The sequence below is a fragment of the Natrix helvetica genome (genome assembly GCF_964273705.1).
Source record: "Natrix helvetica genome assembly, chromosome: 2".
Lineage (NCBI taxonomy): Eukaryota > Metazoa > Chordata > Lepidosauria > Squamata > Natricidae > Natrix > Natrix helvetica.
In genome coordinates this window covers 247,700,956-247,721,926 of record NC_138552.1, presented here as the reverse complement: position 1 = coordinate 247,721,926, position 20,971 = coordinate 247,700,956, and the positions used below count along the sequence as shown (strand labels likewise).

At 39.2% G+C, this 20,971-nt stretch overlaps 1 protein-coding gene across 1 annotated transcript in view; it reads right to left on the bottom strand.

Annotated features, from left to right (window-relative positions):
* EML4 (EMAP like 4) overlaps nt 1-20,971 on the bottom strand; it is a 133,296-nt gene that overhangs the window by 65,495 nt on the left and 46,830 nt on the right. The window contains exon 2 of the mRNA XM_081943331.1: nt 8,346-8,528. Within this exon, the coding sequence (XP_081799457.1) occupies nt 8,346-8,528 (183 nt within the window). The remainder of the gene's footprint in view (nt 1-8,345; nt 8,529-20,971) is intronic.

Here is a 20,971-nt window from a genome sequence, read left to right as displayed (position 1 = left end):
TTATTCTTTAAAAACTACAGCAGTTATAAGCTAAAAATAATTAAAACGATGATAGCAGAAGAAACATGCTAATTGACAGTCTATATTTGAGCTCACTGTACTGCACTTGTCAAAGGAATACTAACTGATCTTGGAAAATCATGCATGGAAGATAATCCAAAGTGACTAATTTGATAGACATTTTTGAATAAAGTTATCCATATTTGTTCCAATGTAAATGTTCCAAAAATTGCATTTTTACCAATTGAAAAGAATATATATAGCTCAGGGTGGAGCCCTAGAGTCATTGATGTTCTTTGAGTTGCTTGCTTGTAGATGTTTCATTACCCGATTAGATAACCTCTTCAATGCTAGAAGGGAGTGGGGTTTGGTCTCTGTTTATATATATATAATAGTTTACCTTGTCAGCATCTTGCATGCATATATGTACATGTGTGTTCTGTTTTGCTTCATAGTTTCTTGATTAGCCTGTTGTTTAACTGCTTGTTTTTCTGAATTGATAGTTCCATTATGAGGGTACTGTTTACTACTTGATTGATAGTTTTAATTCTGATGTTAATCCCCATTTAGATATTGATTGCTGGCAAGGAGGTATTCTGGTATTTTTGTTTCTTTTTTAGTTTCATTATAGTCTCTTTTAGATGGTGTGTAAATGTTTACCTCCATGTGCCTGTTGATGGAATATTTGTCTGAATTGCCAAGCTTCCAGAAATGTCCTAGCAGTTTTGGATTTAGCTTGGAATAGGACGCTCAGTTTTTCAATTGAAATTATGGCTAAATCTGTCCATCTGTTGTGGAATTAAGTCTTCTGCTAGTTGGTGTTCAGGGGTACACTGTTAATCTTCTGGTTATCTGCCATACATAGTGGCCGTTACAAATCTTACATTGTGTATTGTAGATAACTTTTCCTCTTTCTTCTTGGTTACTGGGTCTTTTAGTTTGCTTGTTTTGGGAGATTTTGATTGGTTTGTATATGATGGTGATATTTGTATGGTTTTAATAGTCTGCTGGTTGTTTCTAAGATGTTTGCACTCTAAGTGTGAGAGTTTGCCATGACCAAAACATAGACAATTACAGGAAGTTCTCACTTAATGACAATTGTTCAGCAACCATTTGAAGCTATGATAGTACTGAATGAATGGTAATATCCTGCCTCTGGTTTCAGTTATGCACTCCCACACTGAGTTTCTAAGGACATTAGCAGTTTATTCAAGGTCAAGGAAATAACAGCAGAGAAAAAATGCAACACAACACAGTGTTTGAAAAAAGTTTGCCGAAATGATTTGCTTTTAATAGGAGTGCAGATTAGTCAAAATCTAGTCCAGGGCAAGTTCCAAGTCAGGGTTGTCTGACAGTCAGAATTTCACAAGCAGAATCCACACAATGTCACACAAGAGCCAGTGATCAGATAGTTGATTCCAACAAGAATTAAGAGGGATGCAGCTTAAATCAGGCGGCAGTCAGCTGCTTTGATTTACTGCCTCGCTTGGTAAGAAGCCTCACAGAATGTCTTTGTCCGGATTTTCGCTCTACTCACTGGGTGTGAGGGCTGGAAAACCTGACATATCTGACTGCTCCTGCTGTTCAGGTGATGTATGTGTTTGATCAACCTCAAATGATTCTTACCTTTATGTCTCTAACAATCCACTGGTTTCTTCAAATTCAAATTCAGACTCAATGCTGAGTCCTGGGTCATGATAAATACTTATGCCCAATCCTCCATGTTATGTTATGACTGAACACCCACTTCTGGCACTACCAAAATTGCTGCTGTTAAATGGTGCGGCCATGTGATTTTTCACCTAGCAACAGAAATGTCTATAAAAGTATTCAGATGTTTAGAGATGTCTATTACTATTTGCACTATTGTACCTTTGCTTTCTTTTGTCACAGTCATTTTTCATTCTTTGCTTTATACAGTTATAATAGTATTTCTGAACTGATCTCCTATGATGCAAAGGGATGGACACAAACCAAAACATCTAATGGATGAGAAGCTCAGGAAAAGGTACAACTCTAAGAAGCTGCAGAGACGCAGAATGCCCACATCAATTCTGAAGCACCTCTGCCTGCTTCAAATCTAATTTTGGCTTACCTCCAATGTAAACATTGCTCAGGTTTTTAAAAATAGAAGTTGGCGTTTAATATGCAATCCTCTATATCTACCAGGTGTATGAGATGCCCCATTTCCCACAGAATTTCAGTGTTGCTTGACACCAATTCTAAAATGTCTGAAATAGTCTGATGCTTCTTTAATTAATAATCCAAAACAGTTATTATACTTCTGTATTTTGGAATGAGAATTCCGCTGTAACTACTGCCAGTAATAAAAGGTGTAAAAATGCTGTAAATGGCTCTTAAAATAACACAGCAGCTTTTATAAGAGCAATCTTGTTACATGTCAAGTTCACTTACATTGCCATCTTCATTTTCATTTCTGCTTCCCCCTTATTAAACAACATGCAATACTACCAAGGAGTTACACTTTGTTTTATGACACATTGTTCACCAATGTTCTATTAAATTAAAAATACCCAGCTACTCTGAATCCAAATATTAATATTGCAACCTAAACAGTAGCAGAAGTGTAAAATAATATAAACAATACAATTTCCTTCCATATGTGTAATAGATTATAATGTGATTGTGGCTGAAGAAAGCAAGTTAGCCATGAATACTACCACCAAGGGAAAAAAATACCTAGGCAAGCTTTGGAAATCAAACAGGTCAATTTGCTCAATAACTTCTTTCCTCCATGTATATATGACCCTCATTACATGAAAATCTAAAGCTTTACATATCACAAGATTTTTTAAGAAGATAAACCAAGTATGTATAAACTTACATATCCATCTCTCCTTTTTTCTCTCTTCCACTCACTTACTCACAATATATGCACATATCCAAATGTGCATTTTTTTCAATACTTTTTTCAAAAGAATGTTTTTTTAAATAGCACTAGGACTATAGCAAAAGCCTATTTATTTATATTTTTATTTTTCTCTTACTACTGCTAACCGTCAGGCTTAAAATATGCCATAAAAATGAACAGCATTCCATGCAAGTGGTTGAATGTTTGAAGCACCACAAATAAATTCAGCGATTATATATCAATCACTGATAATATATAGCACTTAAACTTATATACTGCTTCACAGTGCTTTACAACCATTTCTAAGCAGTTTACAGTGTCAGCATATTACCCCCAATAATCTAGAGTCCTCATTTACAGACGTGAGAAGGATGGAAGGCTGAGTCAACCTTGACTGGTGAGAATCGAACTGCCAAACTGCTGGCAGCCGGCAGTCAGCAGAAGTAGCCTGCAGTACTACATTCTAACCACTGTGCCACTATGGCTCTGTATCAGTCATAATATATCACTATGAGTATCACCCACCTGATACTTCTATTCCTACACTACCTTAGCTCAGATATATTAGATTTCAGTTTAATATACTGTACTTTATACTTTTTAAGGCATTGGTTTATGTCTTGGATTTATTTGGGGTTTGAATTCATTTGATGGCATTCTAATGCTTTAGGAAAAAGTAGAATAAAACCTACTCAATAATGTACTAAGAGTTTCTTTTCTTTATTACATTCTTGCAAATTGTTTCCTTGATGTGCTGTTTGGAGAAGTAGATTCATGAATCAAGCTAGCAGTAAAGAGGAACTAGCATCCCAGCAGCGGTATAATTTTCTTTGTAAACGATTTCTCTGAAAAACTATTTTTTGTTTCCATTATGCTACTAACTTTAGAAAATGCTCAGTGAGAACTAGAGTAGGTATTTTTTTAAAGTCATTTTACAGGAAATAAAATTTCTTGCCACTGCTATTAATATAAGGTGAAACATCTGCCTGTTTATGACCATCTTCGCAAAAGATACCTATTTTTACATTTTTAGACAAAGGCAAATGACCACTTAAAAGTACTTTCTTTCTTCTCTTAATCCTATTCCCTGGTTATTTAACTGCAAATTATTCTCAAGACATTAGGGAAAAAGTCATAGTTATTCAGCAAAACACATGCTTTATTTGTCAATTATCCAAGGTTTAGTCCAGAGGTGGTTTGGGCGAACTGGTAGCGGTAATTGAGTGTGGGTTGCCGAACTGGTAGTGATGGCTGAACCAGCCCGGCCCAATGCTCACCCTGCTTTGCCTTCGTCACGTGCATCTACAGAATTGCCTCCACCTGCCTACACACAGGTAAGCATTTGCACAAGTCTAGCCCCCCCCCCCCCAGCCAACGTCTCCCAAAGCCACCACCGTTGTAACCGCAGAAGGGATGGTGGCAGCATGCTGGAGAGGGTGGCAGCGGCAGGAGAGGGCAGTGGTGGTGGGAAATGTCCGGGTTTAGTTTGGATCTGGGGCCCACCAAGGAGCTACTCGGCTTCATCAAATTCCTGCACTGGATAAGTTGAGCGGTGGCAACCGGAGGCGTCCAGCCAAGCAGGACCCAGGCACGTTGCAAAGTGCCGAGCCAGGATGCCGAGTAGGGCCAGCTTCCCTCCACCCGAAGGCACGAAAACGGAATGCAAAAGGAAAACAGGTGAGGCGAGGTGAGGGAGGAGAAAAGCAGCGGGTCTCGCGCCCTGGCTATTGTTTTCCATTTGCGTTCCATTTTCGTTCCTTCAGGTGGAGGGAAGCGGGCCCTGTGCGGCATCATGGCTCTGTGCTCTGCAGCCTGCCCAGGCCCTGCTTGGCTGGACGCCTCCGGTTGCCACCGCTCAACTTATACAGTGCAGGACTTTGATGAAGTTGAGCAGCTCCTCTGCTCCACCCGAAGGCACAAAAACGGAATGCAATAGGAAGAACCTGGGGTGTGGTGGGTGTGCCAGAACCCTCTGCATGCTGCTGAGGGCAGCTGGTGGTAGCCAGGGTGCGAGCCTCGCTACTTCCCCCCTCCCTCGCTGTGCCTGCCCATTTGTGGCCCCTCAGCCGAGAAGCACTGGGGAGAGGAGAGACGAAGAGGGCATTTTGGGTCGGCAGCAGAGACAATGAACAGTAGCAAAAACAAGCAAGACCTGAACCGAGGTGAATTTGCAAGAGGAAGAAGAAAGGCGGTGGTTGAATTGGGTGGGACATATTGGAGGCCACCTTGAAGTTCTGAAGGAAACTAAATCTAGCAAACAAACAACATTTAGTACTTCAGGGTTGTTAGGATAGATGCAGGATCTGTTGCTACAATCCAGAATTGTCTTTTTATGGTCCTTTAGGCGACAGTATTACGACTGCAGGGCATAAGCGTGCATGTGCAATCCAGGCTCTGCGAATTCCCATGGCCCTCGGTGTGCCTGGGGTGTTTTCTGGTGTTGCAGCTGGTTCCTTCTCCTCCCCCCCTTGTCCCAAGCCAGCATCAGGTGAACTTTCCTCCCTCCCTCCCACCCTGCTTGCACAGTCCAGGGTCTCTGCCTGCATTTTTTCCTATCTCCCACCCTTTCATTCTCGTTGTTCTCCCCCCCCCCCCCACTTGCCCTCCGGATTTATAAACACTGGTGTGGCCTCTGGGCTGCAAAGTTGAATGCTTTGATTCCTTCTAGGAAACTTATAGCTTTTCCATACCCTAAATCCTCCGTCGGTCTATTTTTTGGAGTTTTCCCCCTCTCTTTTTCCCCTTTCCCTTTGGAGGAGCCCCCAAAATTTTCACCATTTCAGTGGGCGTGGCTAGGTGGAGGGTCATGTGACTGAGTGTGCGTTTATGACGTCAAGTTGGCCATGCCCACTCAGTCACATGTCCCCTACCTAGCCACGCCCACAAAAAATTTGAAACCCACCCCTGATTTAGTCTACATATAATATAGAAAAAATCTTGACTTAAAGAGTAGGAAAGGCATCAGATTGCTAAATGGCAGAAAATACTTCTCTATATTTCTGCCATCTATAGGTTGCTTTGATTTTTGCAGCCCAGATATGAAACCCTTAGGAAAGTCATTGAAAAGATGTTGCCCTTACTCCTATATTTTCAACAGCAACAACAGCAAGGTGGGAAGAATAGTTAATTGTTAGACAACCTCTCTCAAATTATTTTTGCATTCTCTCTTGGGTAAACTTTCACATCTTTTCTGCATACAGCTTAACTGCCACATTGCAGATGATCCTGAATCAGCTTCTTTCAACTTGATGTCCTATTACTGCACTGTCCATTATTAGCATACAATATTTTCATTCACCAAGGAGAGGGAAAGACATCTGGAATGCACCAAATTAGGGAGGAATATCATATCATGGCATAGCAAAGGCCAGGTGAGGATAAGGAGATGGTCCCAAGTGCAGGCAATATGGTGGTACTGCCAAAGGCAAGGAAGCTGGCAGCAGCAACCGGTATCTAGCTTTGCTGCTGTATCTGTGTCTCTACTCCCAACTACTAAACAGCTGAGATTATGCAGATCAGTAATTGGTGATCAGGAAAGCAGTGCAACAACAGCCAGAGAGTTGGAGCTAGCGGTACTTCAGTGAACTCTTGGTACAATTCAGCACATGCAGGCAGTTGCAGGACACCACACAGCACAGGGGAGGCATTGGTAGTTCCAGTGTTCTTCATGTTTTAGAAATCTTTACCAAATGGTGAAAAAGTATTGAGAACTTGAAAGCTTTATTCAAAACCAACCGTTTTTTTTCCTATACTGTTTCTATACTGTAATGTGGCAAAAACTAAAACAAAGTCAGGATATTTAATGGACAGTTTTCAACTGTGGAGATATTTGAAAGACACTAGACTCAGGTAACTTACACCATGTTTCCCCCAAAATCAGACATGGTCTTATTTTCTTTTACCCCCGAAATAAGTGCTTGGCCTTATTTTTGGGGACGTCTTATTATTTTTGAAGTGCAGGAGGCGGTGAGTGTGGTCACCTCATGGCTGCTGCTGTGTTGCAATATTTTCGGGGAGGGCTTATTTTCAAGGAGGGTCTTATTTTAGCGCATGCGCTCAAGAGCCTGATTGGGCTTATTATCCAGGAAGGTCTTATTTTGGGGGAAACAGAGTAAAAGGAAGCCAATTATTGTATAACCTGTATGAGAGGGTAAAATATAACTGTATCTATAACCACTGTCAAGAAAATCAGAAACCACTTTTTATATTTTTTTCTTTTTCTATATTATTAATTTTTTCTTATTAGTTTTTTTCATTATTTGATTCAAAATTTATACTGTTTTAATTTTGTTGAAAAAGTTGTTCAATATAAATTATTTTTTTAAAGAAAGCTACTAGAGTTAATCCTGAAGAAACAAAGATATGAAAAGTATTGCAATTTTTGGAATTTACTGTAAAATGGATTTTTTGTGATTTGTTTGCCAAATGTACTCGTACGTTTAAGATTTTTCCTAACAATTTTTGAGAATATAATATCTAAATACTTAGAATTACTTAGAAAAACCCAAATCTCACACTCTCAGAAAATTACAGGTTATTATTACAGTTAGAAATAGGAGATCTACTCATAGTTTCAAGGAAGCTTAGCATATTGGTAAATCCATACAGGAGATAAATTTCTAGGAATTATGGAAATCAGGTGGATTCACCTCAGCTTTAATGCAAGAACTGCAATGGAAGATTATACATCACTGACACTAAAATAATAATTGCTAAACACTGCAAAAAACCTAGATAACTCTAGATGAGCAAAGGCAGACTGAATAATCTGGCAATTGTGATAGAATGCGCACATGCAGGAGGACTGTGGGAGACTTTTGGCAATGCAAAAGAGACCTGAATTAACACACTACTCAGTCTTGAGCTGGAGGAAGATGTTCAACATTTAGCATTTCTCATATCTAGCAGATAAGAAAGCTATAGCTTTGGTCTGGCCATTAGGTGTAAGCTAATAAATAATTGAACTTGAATGGATCTCGCTGTCTCACTTGGGCTTGGGCATGACATTATTGAACATGAATCTGCAAAGAAGATAAATTAGTACCATGACAGAGAATATAAGAAAATTATTTTCCCAATATTTTTATATAAAATCCATTTGGTTTCCCCCCATATTTTATACTTTTTTTCATTTTACTGTCAAGGTTATATATACAAAATTCAATAAAACAAAATATTCACTGTACGTGTGGCCATTCTTCTTCTTTTCATTTCATGATTATTACTGAAAATAATTTAGTTGTAGAGAGGAAGTTCTTTGAAATGATTCCACGGCATGTCAAATCGCTAGGTACAACTGCTATAATATGATCACACTTGGACTGCATGTGGTTTGGAAAAACCTGTAACTCTGGAAATGATATATTATTAAATGTTTAATTGGTGACCCTAATGAGCTTCACTAATGCATAACACATAGGTGACACACACTTAATCTTAAATGAAAAAGATATGCGGAGAAGGGCTGTCTTACCTTTACTAGGTGCCGATTTTCTCACAGATGCAACATGATCTTCTGAGATGGCAAGTCTTCTCAATACATCAGCCAGAGCTGCTTTCAACACTGTGATTTCATCTTCTTGCTGCTGCACTCTCAGTTCAAGAGCCGAAAGGCGATCTTGGACATCAGAGGTACTTGCTGCAGAAATGCTATCATCTGTGGGAATAAAAGATAGGGTGCTTTCAAGGTGTGCCATAACATTCTAAAAGAGAATTGTTTGTACATTCCATCAAAATAAAAGTTCATGCTCACCAAAAATAAAATAGAAAGAACCAATCTACATAATACAAACAGGAGAAATACAAGAAAACTGTGAAAATATTTATAAAACAAATTTTGAAGTCTCAACTTTATTCAAAGTGGACTGAATTTTGGACATATTTTGGTATCTGCATGTACAGTATCATTATTATAGAGGCCGTCTTGAATCCATCAAATGTATTGGGGTTGTAATTCCCAGAATTCCCAGATAAGGTGGCAACATTTGGAGGAACTATGGAATAAATGTCTTTACTATAAACCTCTCCATTAGAAGTGAGAAATTGTTGAAACCCGCATCTTACATTAAGCACCTATATGCAACTGCTTCTACCCACATAACCCCAAAAAGGTCTTATGGGAAGTAAAGGTAGGAGTACCAAAAAGGAGACTTAACAAAATATGCAAACTGGTGTATAATATCCCTAATTTCACATGGTAGTAAAAAAATGCTTAGAATCCAATACAGATTATAGCAGACCTGAGTATTTTATGCCCCCCCCGGGGCCACATCTGGCCCTTTGGCTGTCCCTCTCCAGCTCGCAAGAGATAAATAAAAAATTAGAAATCAAATGTAACTAAGCAAGCTGCAAGAGGCAGGAGAAGAAGCCCAGTCAGGTCTGACTCCTTCAGTCAGCTGGCAGCCACACGAGAACAAGGAGAGAAAGCACTTTTCTGTGCCTGCAGAGTTTCGTCCCTTGTCTGAAGCAGCTTGAGGAGTTGAGGTGGTAGAGTTTGAGACATCAAATCAAGTTACATTGTTTTGGCCCTCCACAACAATATCAGTTTCTTATGTCCCCCCTTAGGAAAATTAATTGCCCACCCCTGAATTAGAACACTCTATACCATTCTCCATGGAAAGGGGCATTTTAAATGTTTCCAATTATTTTAGAAAAGGTTGAGGAACAGAAGAAGTTGCTGGTACATTCTGGATAATTGAGAAAGCCAAAGAATGTGAAAACGAAGTTAATATGCGCTTCACTGGTTATACAAAGACCTTCTATTGTATCAACCATGTTCAGCTGAAAATGGGAATCTCACAATATCTCACTGTCCTCATACAAAACCTACAAAATATGACAAAATGGATTAGTTCCAGGTTGGTAAAGAAAGGAGTCAAAATTTAAAACTGTCTCCTCAGTATTGAATATATACAAGGAAAATACATTAATAGAAGATAAGTGTGGTTTAAAAATTGAAAGAAAAATCAACAATAGCCCATGCTTATGACACTACTGTGACAGCTAAGCATGTAAATTCTAGTAATAAAATTCCAAGACCATAGTAAAAAATGGGTCTGAGATTAAATATAAAGAAAGCCAAACAAATGACAAGTATACTATGTTTCCCCTAAAGACCTAACCAAAAAATAAGCTTTAATGTGACTTTTGGAGCAAAAATTAATATAAGACTTGGTCTTATTTTCAGTGAAATACGGTAGCAATCTGTCCTAGGATTAACATTTAAGAGACTGAAGTGGTGTAAAGCTTCTGCATTTTTGGACTCACTACCAACAATTAGGAAATAGCTGCAGACTAGCAATAAAGGGACTGGAAAAGGTATTTCAATGTTTTCATACCCTGCCTAGACCTATAAAGATCACAATCATGTAGGCAAATTTTCCCTGTGATGCTCTATGGAAAGGAAAATTTGGTTTTGAAGAAGCAAGATAGAACAAATATTGATATCTTGAACTTTGATTTTGAGAATACAATGGACAAACAAATGGATCATAGAACAAATCAATCCAAAATTTGCACTCAAGGCACAAATAATCAGGTTGAAATTATATAACTTCGACACATAGTAGCACTCTTGAGAAGTCCATGTTGAAAAAAAGGAAGAAGAGAACAACCAGCAGCAAAACGGATTAAATTATAACCCTAAGAAGTACATCATTGGAACCTGAAGTGCTAGGTTAGGATAGATCATGCTGGATAAGGTTTATCTACATGGTTGCTAACAGTTGACAGATTTCATGGCACATAATCAAAGAAACACAATAAAGAAATCTGCTTATGTTGTATTATGCTGATTATAGTCATGTTAAGGCAGACAGAAAATAGTTTTAGTGATATGTCCATGGAATTTCCAGTCAGGGTTGAAGAAGCTTCTTGGATGATGTTTTTCTTTGAAGACATTTTGCTTCTCATCCAGTCAGAGCTAAAGAAGGTTCTTGGATGAAAAGAGAAATGTCTTCAAATAAAAACCAGAAAGTCCAGTTGCCTCTTGAAAAAGCACCTTTGGGACAACCATGACCTGAATGACTGAGAAGCTCCATAGACGATTACTACACCACCCTCTTCACTGGTTAACCATTGAAAATTGTCCAGAAGTTATACTTGGTATAAAATGTGGCAGCTAGGCTACTAAGCAGTACAAAGTACAGGGATTGTGTACACGTGAAATATCTGCACTTGCTGCAAATCACCAGACAGAATTTTTGTTGCCATCCCTGACCTCTGGAACAGTATTCTTGGAGTTGAAGAATTTTAAGAAAATTCTTAAAAATCTTGATCTTCTGGCAAACACAAATGATTTGCAAACATACATTGAAATGAGATGTCATTGATGTTTCTGTACTTCTTCCACGTAGCTATTTAGTCATTTTGTTTCTTGCTTTTATCATGTACAAGCTGTTTTGTATGTCTCCTTGAGTGATTTTGCAATTGGGTGACTTTACCTTTGAAGTCCAAATCAGTTTAATGGAATGCTTTTTACACTTCATATCTATGTAAAGTTAGCAAAAAAGATCCTCTTGAAGATACTCTCACTTTCAGAAGATCTTTCTTGTAAGCAGGACAGGATGCTACATGGATTGGCTTCCAATCTCACAGTGTTTAGAAAATATATGAAGATACATGTTTTTCATTAGTTCTTTAATTGTTAAATGATTTTAGCATTCTATTTGCATTTTAAATATTCAATATTTATTTATTTTTAAATGCCATGAATGCTGTCCAAAGTGAAAAGCCAATTTATAAAGCCAATAAATACATATAGGAAAAATAAATTGCTGCATAGTTTTGTCAAAGGTCTCAAGAAAAGAAGCTTTCTCCTGCACTTGTGATGCCTCCCATTTAATGAACTGTGTTATAAGGAAAATTTACTTATTGTTTAACTTTGGTATACCTTTTATTTATTCTGTTCTGTGCCACTTTTATTGGTCATGTATTTAAGACTTTTAAAAAATAAATAATATTAATCCTGATGAAAAAAAACCTAGTTTTATTAGAAGCAGCAGAAAATAAATAATTTGCCTAGACAATTGAAATAACCAGTTGGAAATTAACACATTTATTAACTCAGCTTTGCCTCTAGTCCATTCAGAACTTCAACAAGTTCTTGGATATTTCATCCATATCCACAACTAGATGTTCTTGAAATATACTGGGGAGGGGGGGGGTTTCTGGGGGTTCGCAGGAGTTCGGGAGAACCTTTAGCTAAGATTCTGTGCAGTTTGGAGAACTCTCAAATCCCTCTCCTGGCTGGCCTCGTCCACCCCACCTCTTCTAGGGGTCTCCATTTTGGATGCAGGTAAGTGCAGGGTACGCACAGAGGCTCGGGGTGGGTGAAAAACGGGCCTACTGGAAGTTTGAGAAGACTGGAAATCGGCCTGTTTCTGATCTCCAGAGGATCTCTGGAGCCTGTGGAGGCCATTTGCACCCTTCCGGAGGCTCAAGGAAAGCCTCCGGAGCCCAGGGAGGGCAAAAACACCACCACCACTGCTGTGCAGCAGGCCGATTAGACCATGCCCACCATGGCCACACCCACCCAGCAACCAGGCAGAGAACCCCTTGCTAAAAAAATTTGAAGCCAACCCCTGAATATACCAAGTTAACATATACCCACTACCAAATTACAAATCAGTATGGCCAAAAGTATGACATTCTGAAATTGTAGTTCTAACACATCCAAAGGGCATCAGTTTGTAGAGACAGTTTGAAGATGATTTCTATTATTCAGTTACATGTCCAATTTTCTTCGGCTGGCAACCTTATTATCTTGAACAGCTGGAGGCTGAGTAGAAAATATTTTACCTTAAATCACAAAGGAGTACAATGGTTCTTATTTAAAAAATGTTTCAAACCATTTGTTAAACCACCAAACAAAGACAAGAAAATGCATTCAACCATTTTTCTCTCAGGAACTCAATGTGGCTTCCGCACTATTAAATTGTCCCACCTTACAAGCTCAGACTTTTCCCCCTACAATATAAAGTACCACATGCCAACCACAATTTAAATTAGAAAAATGTTTAGGCATTGCCCCCATACAGGGAAATTCCAACACTGCAGCTTTCAAGATATTGTAGGAATCTATATATATATTTTAAAAAAACATTTAATATTTAAGTATGCAACCATATTAAGAATCAGAAATATTATTCAGTCTGCAAAACCAAATTTTTACTAGGTTGGGACCTGCTCTGTAAATCTCATTACCACTGCTGTTTCTGCCACTAGCATCCTTTCACCATCTTATGATGATGGACATGTTTGCTTTTTAAACAGTGTGAACTGTAGCCAAATACAAGCCACATAAAATCTGAATGCTAAAATTTCTATAATAGTGTTTATCCAGTTCTCTCCTAGAAACAGTCCAGGAAATGAGGTACTACATTCTAATTACTCAATTATGAACATGGAACCGTTCCATAGCATTTTTAACAGCACCAGTTTTATCTCAAATTCAGATGTACCGCAAAGCCTTTTTACTGTCAATTACTATTGTTGTTTAGCCAAATTATATTTTTCCGCAAACATCAATCAACGCATGATCTTAAAGTGTTGATTAACTATTTAGTTAAAATATTATGAAAATTTAAAAAAACCAAACCAAATGTTGCTTATTTTCTTGAATGACTATAGCAGGGGTGTCCAAACTTGGCAACTTTAAGACTTGTGGACTTCAACTCCCAGAATTCCCCAGCCAGCTGGCTGGGGAATTCTGGGAGTTGAAGTCCACAAGTCTTAAAGTTGCCAAGTTTGGACACCCCTGGACTATAGGATTCAAAACAATTCTGATCCAGAATAGATTAGTAGGAAGGTTGCATCTAACATTGGTTGGGTGTGCCTATCAATAGCTGAGCTGAACCAGAGCATAAAAAAGTAAAACATACATACCAAAATTCATTTAAATTTGTAAATAGATAAACCAAACTGTGATCTAATTCCCTTTGGTATTTCTAAACGCTATCCACAGCTATGCAGTATGCAGTACTTAAGTTCATCTGACTTCAATTTACTTTTTCCTAAACTTGCTAATTATGTTTCTTAATGTCAGATTATTTATTTATTTATTTAAAACATTTACATAGCCATACATCTCAAGCAACTCTGGGTGGCTCCCAACAATAAAACCAATAAATAGAAAAGGCTTAAAACCTAGTTATGCTGGCTGGCATAGGATGAGTGAAGGAGAAGTAGTTAGCTGGAGGTAAACAGCTAATAGAGAAAGCAACCCCCACCTATCTCCCTCCAAATCCATGTTTTTAAGGCTGTTTTAACTTTTGAAATTTTAATCCATTGTCATATTTAAAATTCTTTGGATATTTGTATATTGTTTGTATATCTTCATCTTTACTGTAAGCCACTCAAAGTCGCTTCAAATTGTGTGATGAACATAATGATAAAGTAGCTAACTTTCCTCCGTCTACAAACATCAAACTAATAATATACGTAATCAGACTGGTACTGAAATATTTTAGCATCTGCTAATTAAGAGAAAACTATACCAAGGAACCAGCAGAAATTTGCTTTTGTTCTACAGATTTGATTTGATAAATATTGTGTTGATAGGATAGTAAAATATTCAGATAAGAATAAGATCAGAATTTCCTCCCTGGAAAAGTGAGATATGAGAGATAATCACTGGCATTACCAGTTCACAAAAAAGAAAGCTATACTGTACCAATGCAGAGGTTCGTGAGCGCAAAGGAATTGCACACAGAAGCAAGACAAGCCAAGGCCTCTTCCTTTCTTGCCAGTTCTGTCTACGTTTCCTGCTGCTTTCCCAGAGTTTCAGAGCAATCCCCAGATCTTCAAATCAGATAACATTTTTTGAAGTCTGAGGAAATCCTGCCAATCCAGATGGCCTACTACAAACAGCACAAATCAGAAGTTTTTAAGAAAAGATTTTCTACCTCTCGGTTCTGGGACTCTAACTTACTAAGAAGATATTCTTTGCTTTTCCTATTACTACTAAAGAGTGTGCATGCGTGGGGGAGGGAGGAATAAAGAAAAGATGAGGCAGGCAATCTGAAGAGGGATGTATTACACAGGGGAGAGAAATTTGAGATTGCTCTAAGGAGAGGTTAAACGTTAGTCAGCATAAGTAGGGTAATAAAGGCATTTATTACAACAGATATTTTGCTGTGATTTAGCATATAGAATAAACCAAAGTTAAAGAATTTAACAAATGCCACATGTTTAATTTGTTGTATTTTTAAATGGAAAGATAATAAAGCTTCTATAAAAACTTTATTAAATGTCAGATGCAGTTAAAAGAAAGCCCAGAACCTCTTTTGTTTCAAAGCAAAGAATGAACACTTTAAATTTTAAGATCTGAATTTTAAACTCCTTCGTTAAATAAGGCTACATTGTTGACACCAAATCATGGAAATAATGACTAATTTTTATGACACAGATAAGGTCGTATTATGTTATTTCCCTAACGTTATGTCAAATAACATTTATAATCTTTATTTATTCAATGTAAAACAAGACTGTTGGTCTTACCTGAATAGTAGTTCTCTGTGCACTGCAGAAGAATCCAAGAATGGGTATAACTTCTGTCTATCTGCCCAGAGATTGAGTTTGAAATCTTTGGACACGCCTCCTTGGCTTGACTGCTTTCAGTTTCTCAATGAAGGCATAGCCCAGAAAAGTGTGGTCACTTCGTGAAGATGTATCCTATGTGAATGCTGTACCCAGGCTCTTCAAGTAGGATTGGATTCTCCTGCAGTGCACAGAGAACTACTGTTTAAGTAAGACCAACGGTCTTTCTCCTGTGTGCTGCTTGGAAACTCCAAGTATGGGATATACCCAAGCGTAGAGTCTCAAAGGCGACAGGCTGGTCCAGGGTCCTCTCTGCCGAATGAACTCTTTGAAGAAACTGTACAAAGTACAAAGTACGGCTTGCCTAAGGTAAATGAGTCAAAGCTTGTAATGCCTAACAAAAGGTGATGCTGAAACCCAGGTTGCAGCTCTGCAAATTTCCTCCACTGATGCCCATGTAGCAGAAAGTGGTGTCTATCACTGCCCCCAAATAAAGGAGCCTGGTGCTGGATACCAAATGACTCTTTACATTCACAGGGAATCCATCTTCCTTTAATGTCTGGCTCGAGATGTGTAGATCCTGTTGTGTGTGGAGAACGGACAATGATTCTATAAGGATGTCGTCCAGTAACATTGCATGTGTATTGGAAATTATCTGAGATGGGCTGCAATTGCTGCCAACATCTTGGTGACGGTTCTGGGAGCCGATGATAGGCCAAATAGCAGGGTGTGTATTGATAGTGATGGCCTGCATAACAGAACCTCAGGAACCTTCTGTGGGATGGACGGATGGGAACATGTAAGTATGCCTTCTTGAGATCTATGGATGTTAGGAGATCTCCCTCTCAAATGCAACCAAGGATGGATTGAAGGCATTGAATTTTGAAGTGTTTGTATGCCACATGTACATTGAGCTTCTTCAGGTCCAGGATCGCTCTCCACCCACCGACCTCTTTGGGACAAGGAAGAGAATTGAGTAGAATCCTAAACCATTATGACCTACTGGAACCGGTTCTACAGCCCTGATTTCCAATAGGTGACGAATCTCTGTCTCCATACGTTCCTTCTTGGAAGGGTTTCTAGGATCGGGGCTTCGAACAAAATGTCAAGGAGGGGATACAAATTCTAGGGTGAGACTCACTGTCTGCAGAACCCACACATCTATGGTGATATTTTCCCATTGAGTCATGAATAGCTGCAAACAACCTCCAATGGGAGATTTGAGCAGGGAGTCACTTGGATCTATGGAAAGGGTTGGTTGCCAGACCCTCGGAAAGGTCTCTTGGGATAGGGCAGTTGCCTGCCCCTGTCCCAAAAGGAACATCTGTCCTGGGGACGGTTGGTTCCCTGGGAGTAATTCCGCTGAAACTGGGGGGCAGAGAATCCAGTGTCAGTGGGCCAAAATGGCTGTCTACAAGGGTAGAGTGAGGGTCTTCAATCCATCCTCCTATAGCTAAAAGATAAGATATTATTTTTATCCTTCGTTTCTACTAAGATAGGGTCTAGAGCCTCCATGAAAAGTTTGCCTCTCTTGAAGGGGGCTGATGCGAGATGCCATTTTGACCTGATGTCAGCCTGCCAATGACGAAGCCAGGAGAGATTATGAGAGGTCACATTCGATGTAAAGACTCTAAAGGTGAACTTGGCCGCATTAAGCATGGTGTCCGCGGAAAATTCAGTGGCTACTGCCAATTTATTTATATCCTGGCACAATCTAGTCTTTTTGAGGGGAACCCTGGTAATAGCTGCTGTAGCCAAAAAAGGGAAGCCATGTAAAAGAAAGAGGCGCTGGTAGCTGCCTTAATATTAATAGCCCATGCCAAGGCCTGATGAGTTTTGCAGAAGAGGTCTCCACCTTTTTGTCCTCCACATTCATACCCTCCATGAAGTCAGAGGGAATGAGAGCTGAAGAAGTCAGAGCGGCTACTGGGGCATCTACCTTGGGCCATTGGAGAACCTCCTCTAGCTCTAGGCCCACTGTACAGAGGCCCCAATAGGGGCCATAACAGAGCCAGGCTAGGTCCATTGATGATGAACTACGTTGATTATCAATGTGTCCTGTTCTGTCGTAGGTTCAGACATTCATATGGGTCCTGCAATTCTTTGGATGGATCTGTGGAACTACTGCCACCTCCAGATTGGTCGTGGCTCTGGCTTTATAGAAGAGAGACTTAAATAGAGATGGGCTGAACAAGGTCCTCATCCTCTGACAATTCCTGATCATCAAGTTCCCCTTCCTCTAAAATAGATTTGTCACTGTGAACTGATGGCCATGGGGAATGACATTCCTGCAGGGATATCTGGTCTTCCTCCATTTGAACCTGTCTGCTGGGTTGGGTAGCCAGGCTGGGATGAGTTGGGAGAAATTGGCTTCGACGCTGAAGTGCTGCTTCTACCCCTTGGACAATGGCCTCCAAGATGTATTTATGCATTCCTGCGTTAGGCCGGAGCCCGGGTTCTCTGCCTCTTCCCACCACTGTCAGGGGGAAAATTGCGGAGGGAACTGATATTTCCGGGGCATCTGGTAGATCTCCCCTAGCAATGGAGAGGCAATCAAATGGGGCAAAATCTGGTTCAAAGCAATCTGCTCCCAATTCTGGAGGCTCAGTTAAGCCATTCAGAGAAGACTCTGCCTCTCTCTAGGTTGCGGAGAGGGGTCAGGTTGCAAGGGCCTGGAGTCTCTACTTTCCCACATTGAGGTCTTTTGCACTTTAGCAAATTGTTTTTCAATTTGCTTTCAATTGCTTTCTGGTGTCTAATTGAATCTTTATCAGAGGTAGCCAATTATTTTTTAAGTGATTGGCTCTGAGTTTTGGTACCCCTGGAAGACCCCTTGGAGGTGGTTCTTGCCTTACTAGAACTTGCCCTCCCGGAATGTTTAGCAGAAGAGGGGGCAAGAAGAGCACTCTTTGCAGCTGTATGGTACTCTGCCATTTTGGGAATTAAGTCTTGCCACGTAGTACCGAAGGAACGCCCCTCAAGTTCCAAACTCACCACCTGTAGTTCAGAATCCGTAGGTCAAAACTGCTTCAAAATTCCCAGAGTATGAATGAGTCCTTGGACAATGACTCTGGGGAGAAGCGTGACGCCCTGCGTTTGGCTGAAGTAAACAAGCCCAGAGCTCTCACTGGGTTTCTCCTCTGCGTGATACCAATGAAGCCGCTTGATCCGTTGGCTCTATGAATTGCAAGTTGCCAGAAGCTTCAGAGCCTCACTGCGATCCCTTCAGAGTCTGATTCTTCCAGGCACTTCAAGCAGCATCATGGTCTTTGTCGGCTGCAAAAAACAGGTGGCAACAAGAAGGCAGCAGGCGAGGAAAAAAGAGTTTTGGTGTGAAGCCGGCAAGCTGGCCATTAAGTGCCTCAGGTCCTCGCCGCAAATGACCGACTGATGAAACTCTCCAGTGGTTGAGAGAAACTGCGGAACTTCAAGTCGCGCTTGAATCCTCCAGGTCCGCTAGTGATCTCTAGCTGACAGATCACCAAGAGTTGATGGAGATGGGACAAGCAAAGGCATTCTAGCAACCGCACTTGAATCTCCCTGCTGCACTAGTGATTTTAGGCCAACAGGTCACGAGGTGCTCCCAAAGGAGATGAGTGCTCTGCAAGATGTTTACTGCTGGTCACTCACCTGTGCTGAATATCTGTGCTGTACCGGAGACTCCAATAAGGTCCTTATGGTAAAACTGTCTGAATTTCTGCTCAGAAGACTAAGAGAGAAGTTGGACACGTCTCTTTGGGCTAGACTGAGTTTAGAAACTGGAAGCAGTTGGGAGAGGAGGAGCCAACGTCGCTATGAGACAGACATGCGATCTCAATGCTCTGAGATCGCTGCCGAAACTTTTATCACTGGGTGGTCCAATCTAAACCGTCCCGCAGAGATATAAGTATATATCTATGGTGATTGGTTTGTGTATGGAAATGGAAAGAGTGGAATATGGAAAGAGGAATTAAATGGAGGGGAACTCTACCCCAGATGGCAAGATACAGAAGAAGAAGAAAAAAGGATTTATGGATTTAAAGAGATAAATTTTATTAGCAACATCATTGATAATACCACTGACAATTAAAGATAAGCTGATCAAGGAAACAGAAGAAGGGCATCGGAATTACATGAGAGACTCAATGAGCAATGCGTTGCAAAGAGGAGTCCATGCAAATTTGATTAAGGAGATGATTAGAGGACTGATACCACAAATGGCAGAAGACATGAGATTGTTTTGCTACTGAAAAGATACAGGTTGATAGATGAAAGTGTATAATCTAAAACTAGTTAAATTTAGTTAAATTTAGTGACAATAGATATAGTTAAATAAACAACTGATTATGATAATAATGTATACATATGTATTGGTATGACAAGTAGTAATTGGATATGAATATTGAATGGTACCTATGAAAGGAAGATTAGAAATTATTTAGTTATATATAAAGCTTAATAAAAAAGAACTAAGTTAAATTAGGTTTAGTTTTGATTATTAAGGAGGGAAATGCTATGATAATGGATAGAGTTAAATGAAGGAGGGATAATGATAACAATGTATATATATGTATGGTACAACATAAGGAACTTGGATGTAAATTGTAAACAGTGACTTGGAAAGTAGGATTAGAAATTTTTGTTACTAAATATTATTGATGTTTAGTCAGAATAGGCCATAAGGATATATTGTTATTGGAGGATATTAGAAATAACAAATGAAATGCCAGTATTTGGTCAGGTTTTAAATCTTGGTACATTTTATGATGAAGGATGTTTAAACAATTATAGTCAAATGAAAATGGAGGTATGATGATGGTAATATATCTAAAAATATCTGATTTAAAATACTTGAGTTAATACGAATTTTTTGACAACAGTGGAAGAGACGCACGAAAGCTTTTTGTAACCAACTGATGCACTTTCTACAGTATGTAAAGAAGGAGGATTTTTTGTGTTGTGTTTGTTTTGAAAATTTAAAATAAAAAAAACTTTTAATAATAATAATAAAAAAAAAAGAAACTGGAAGCAGTCAAGCAAAGGAGACGTGTCCAAAGATTTTAAACTCAGTCTCTGGGCAGATAGACTAAAGTTATATCTACGCTTGGATTCTCCAAGCAGCGCACAGGAGAATATTCCACAATAATTGGGCGATGGAGACTAAAAATTACACAGAGAAATCAGTTAAAGCAACAAAGTTGATAGTGTGCCCTCTGGATACAATTAGAGAATAAAAATATTTGTTTCAAAGGAAGTACAGAAAAGGCAATATATGATAAACAAGTTCCACCTATATTGATCTGTTATAATGTAACAAAATGAATCATAGAACTATTAAACTTTTGTGGCCTGAAAAATAGCAAATACACAATTTGACCTCTCATGTGGATAGTCACCATTTTAACATAATACACCAATACTTTGGTCAAATATACTGTATACTATCAGATTAATTTCTGCTGAAGCATCTTAGAAAATTGACAGAAAACAATGTGGGCTGAGAAATTTCTGCAGGCAATCTCTTCTTTACTTAAGAAGAGAGGTGGGGGAGAGGTGGAAGGAAGGAAGGAGGATGAGAGAGAG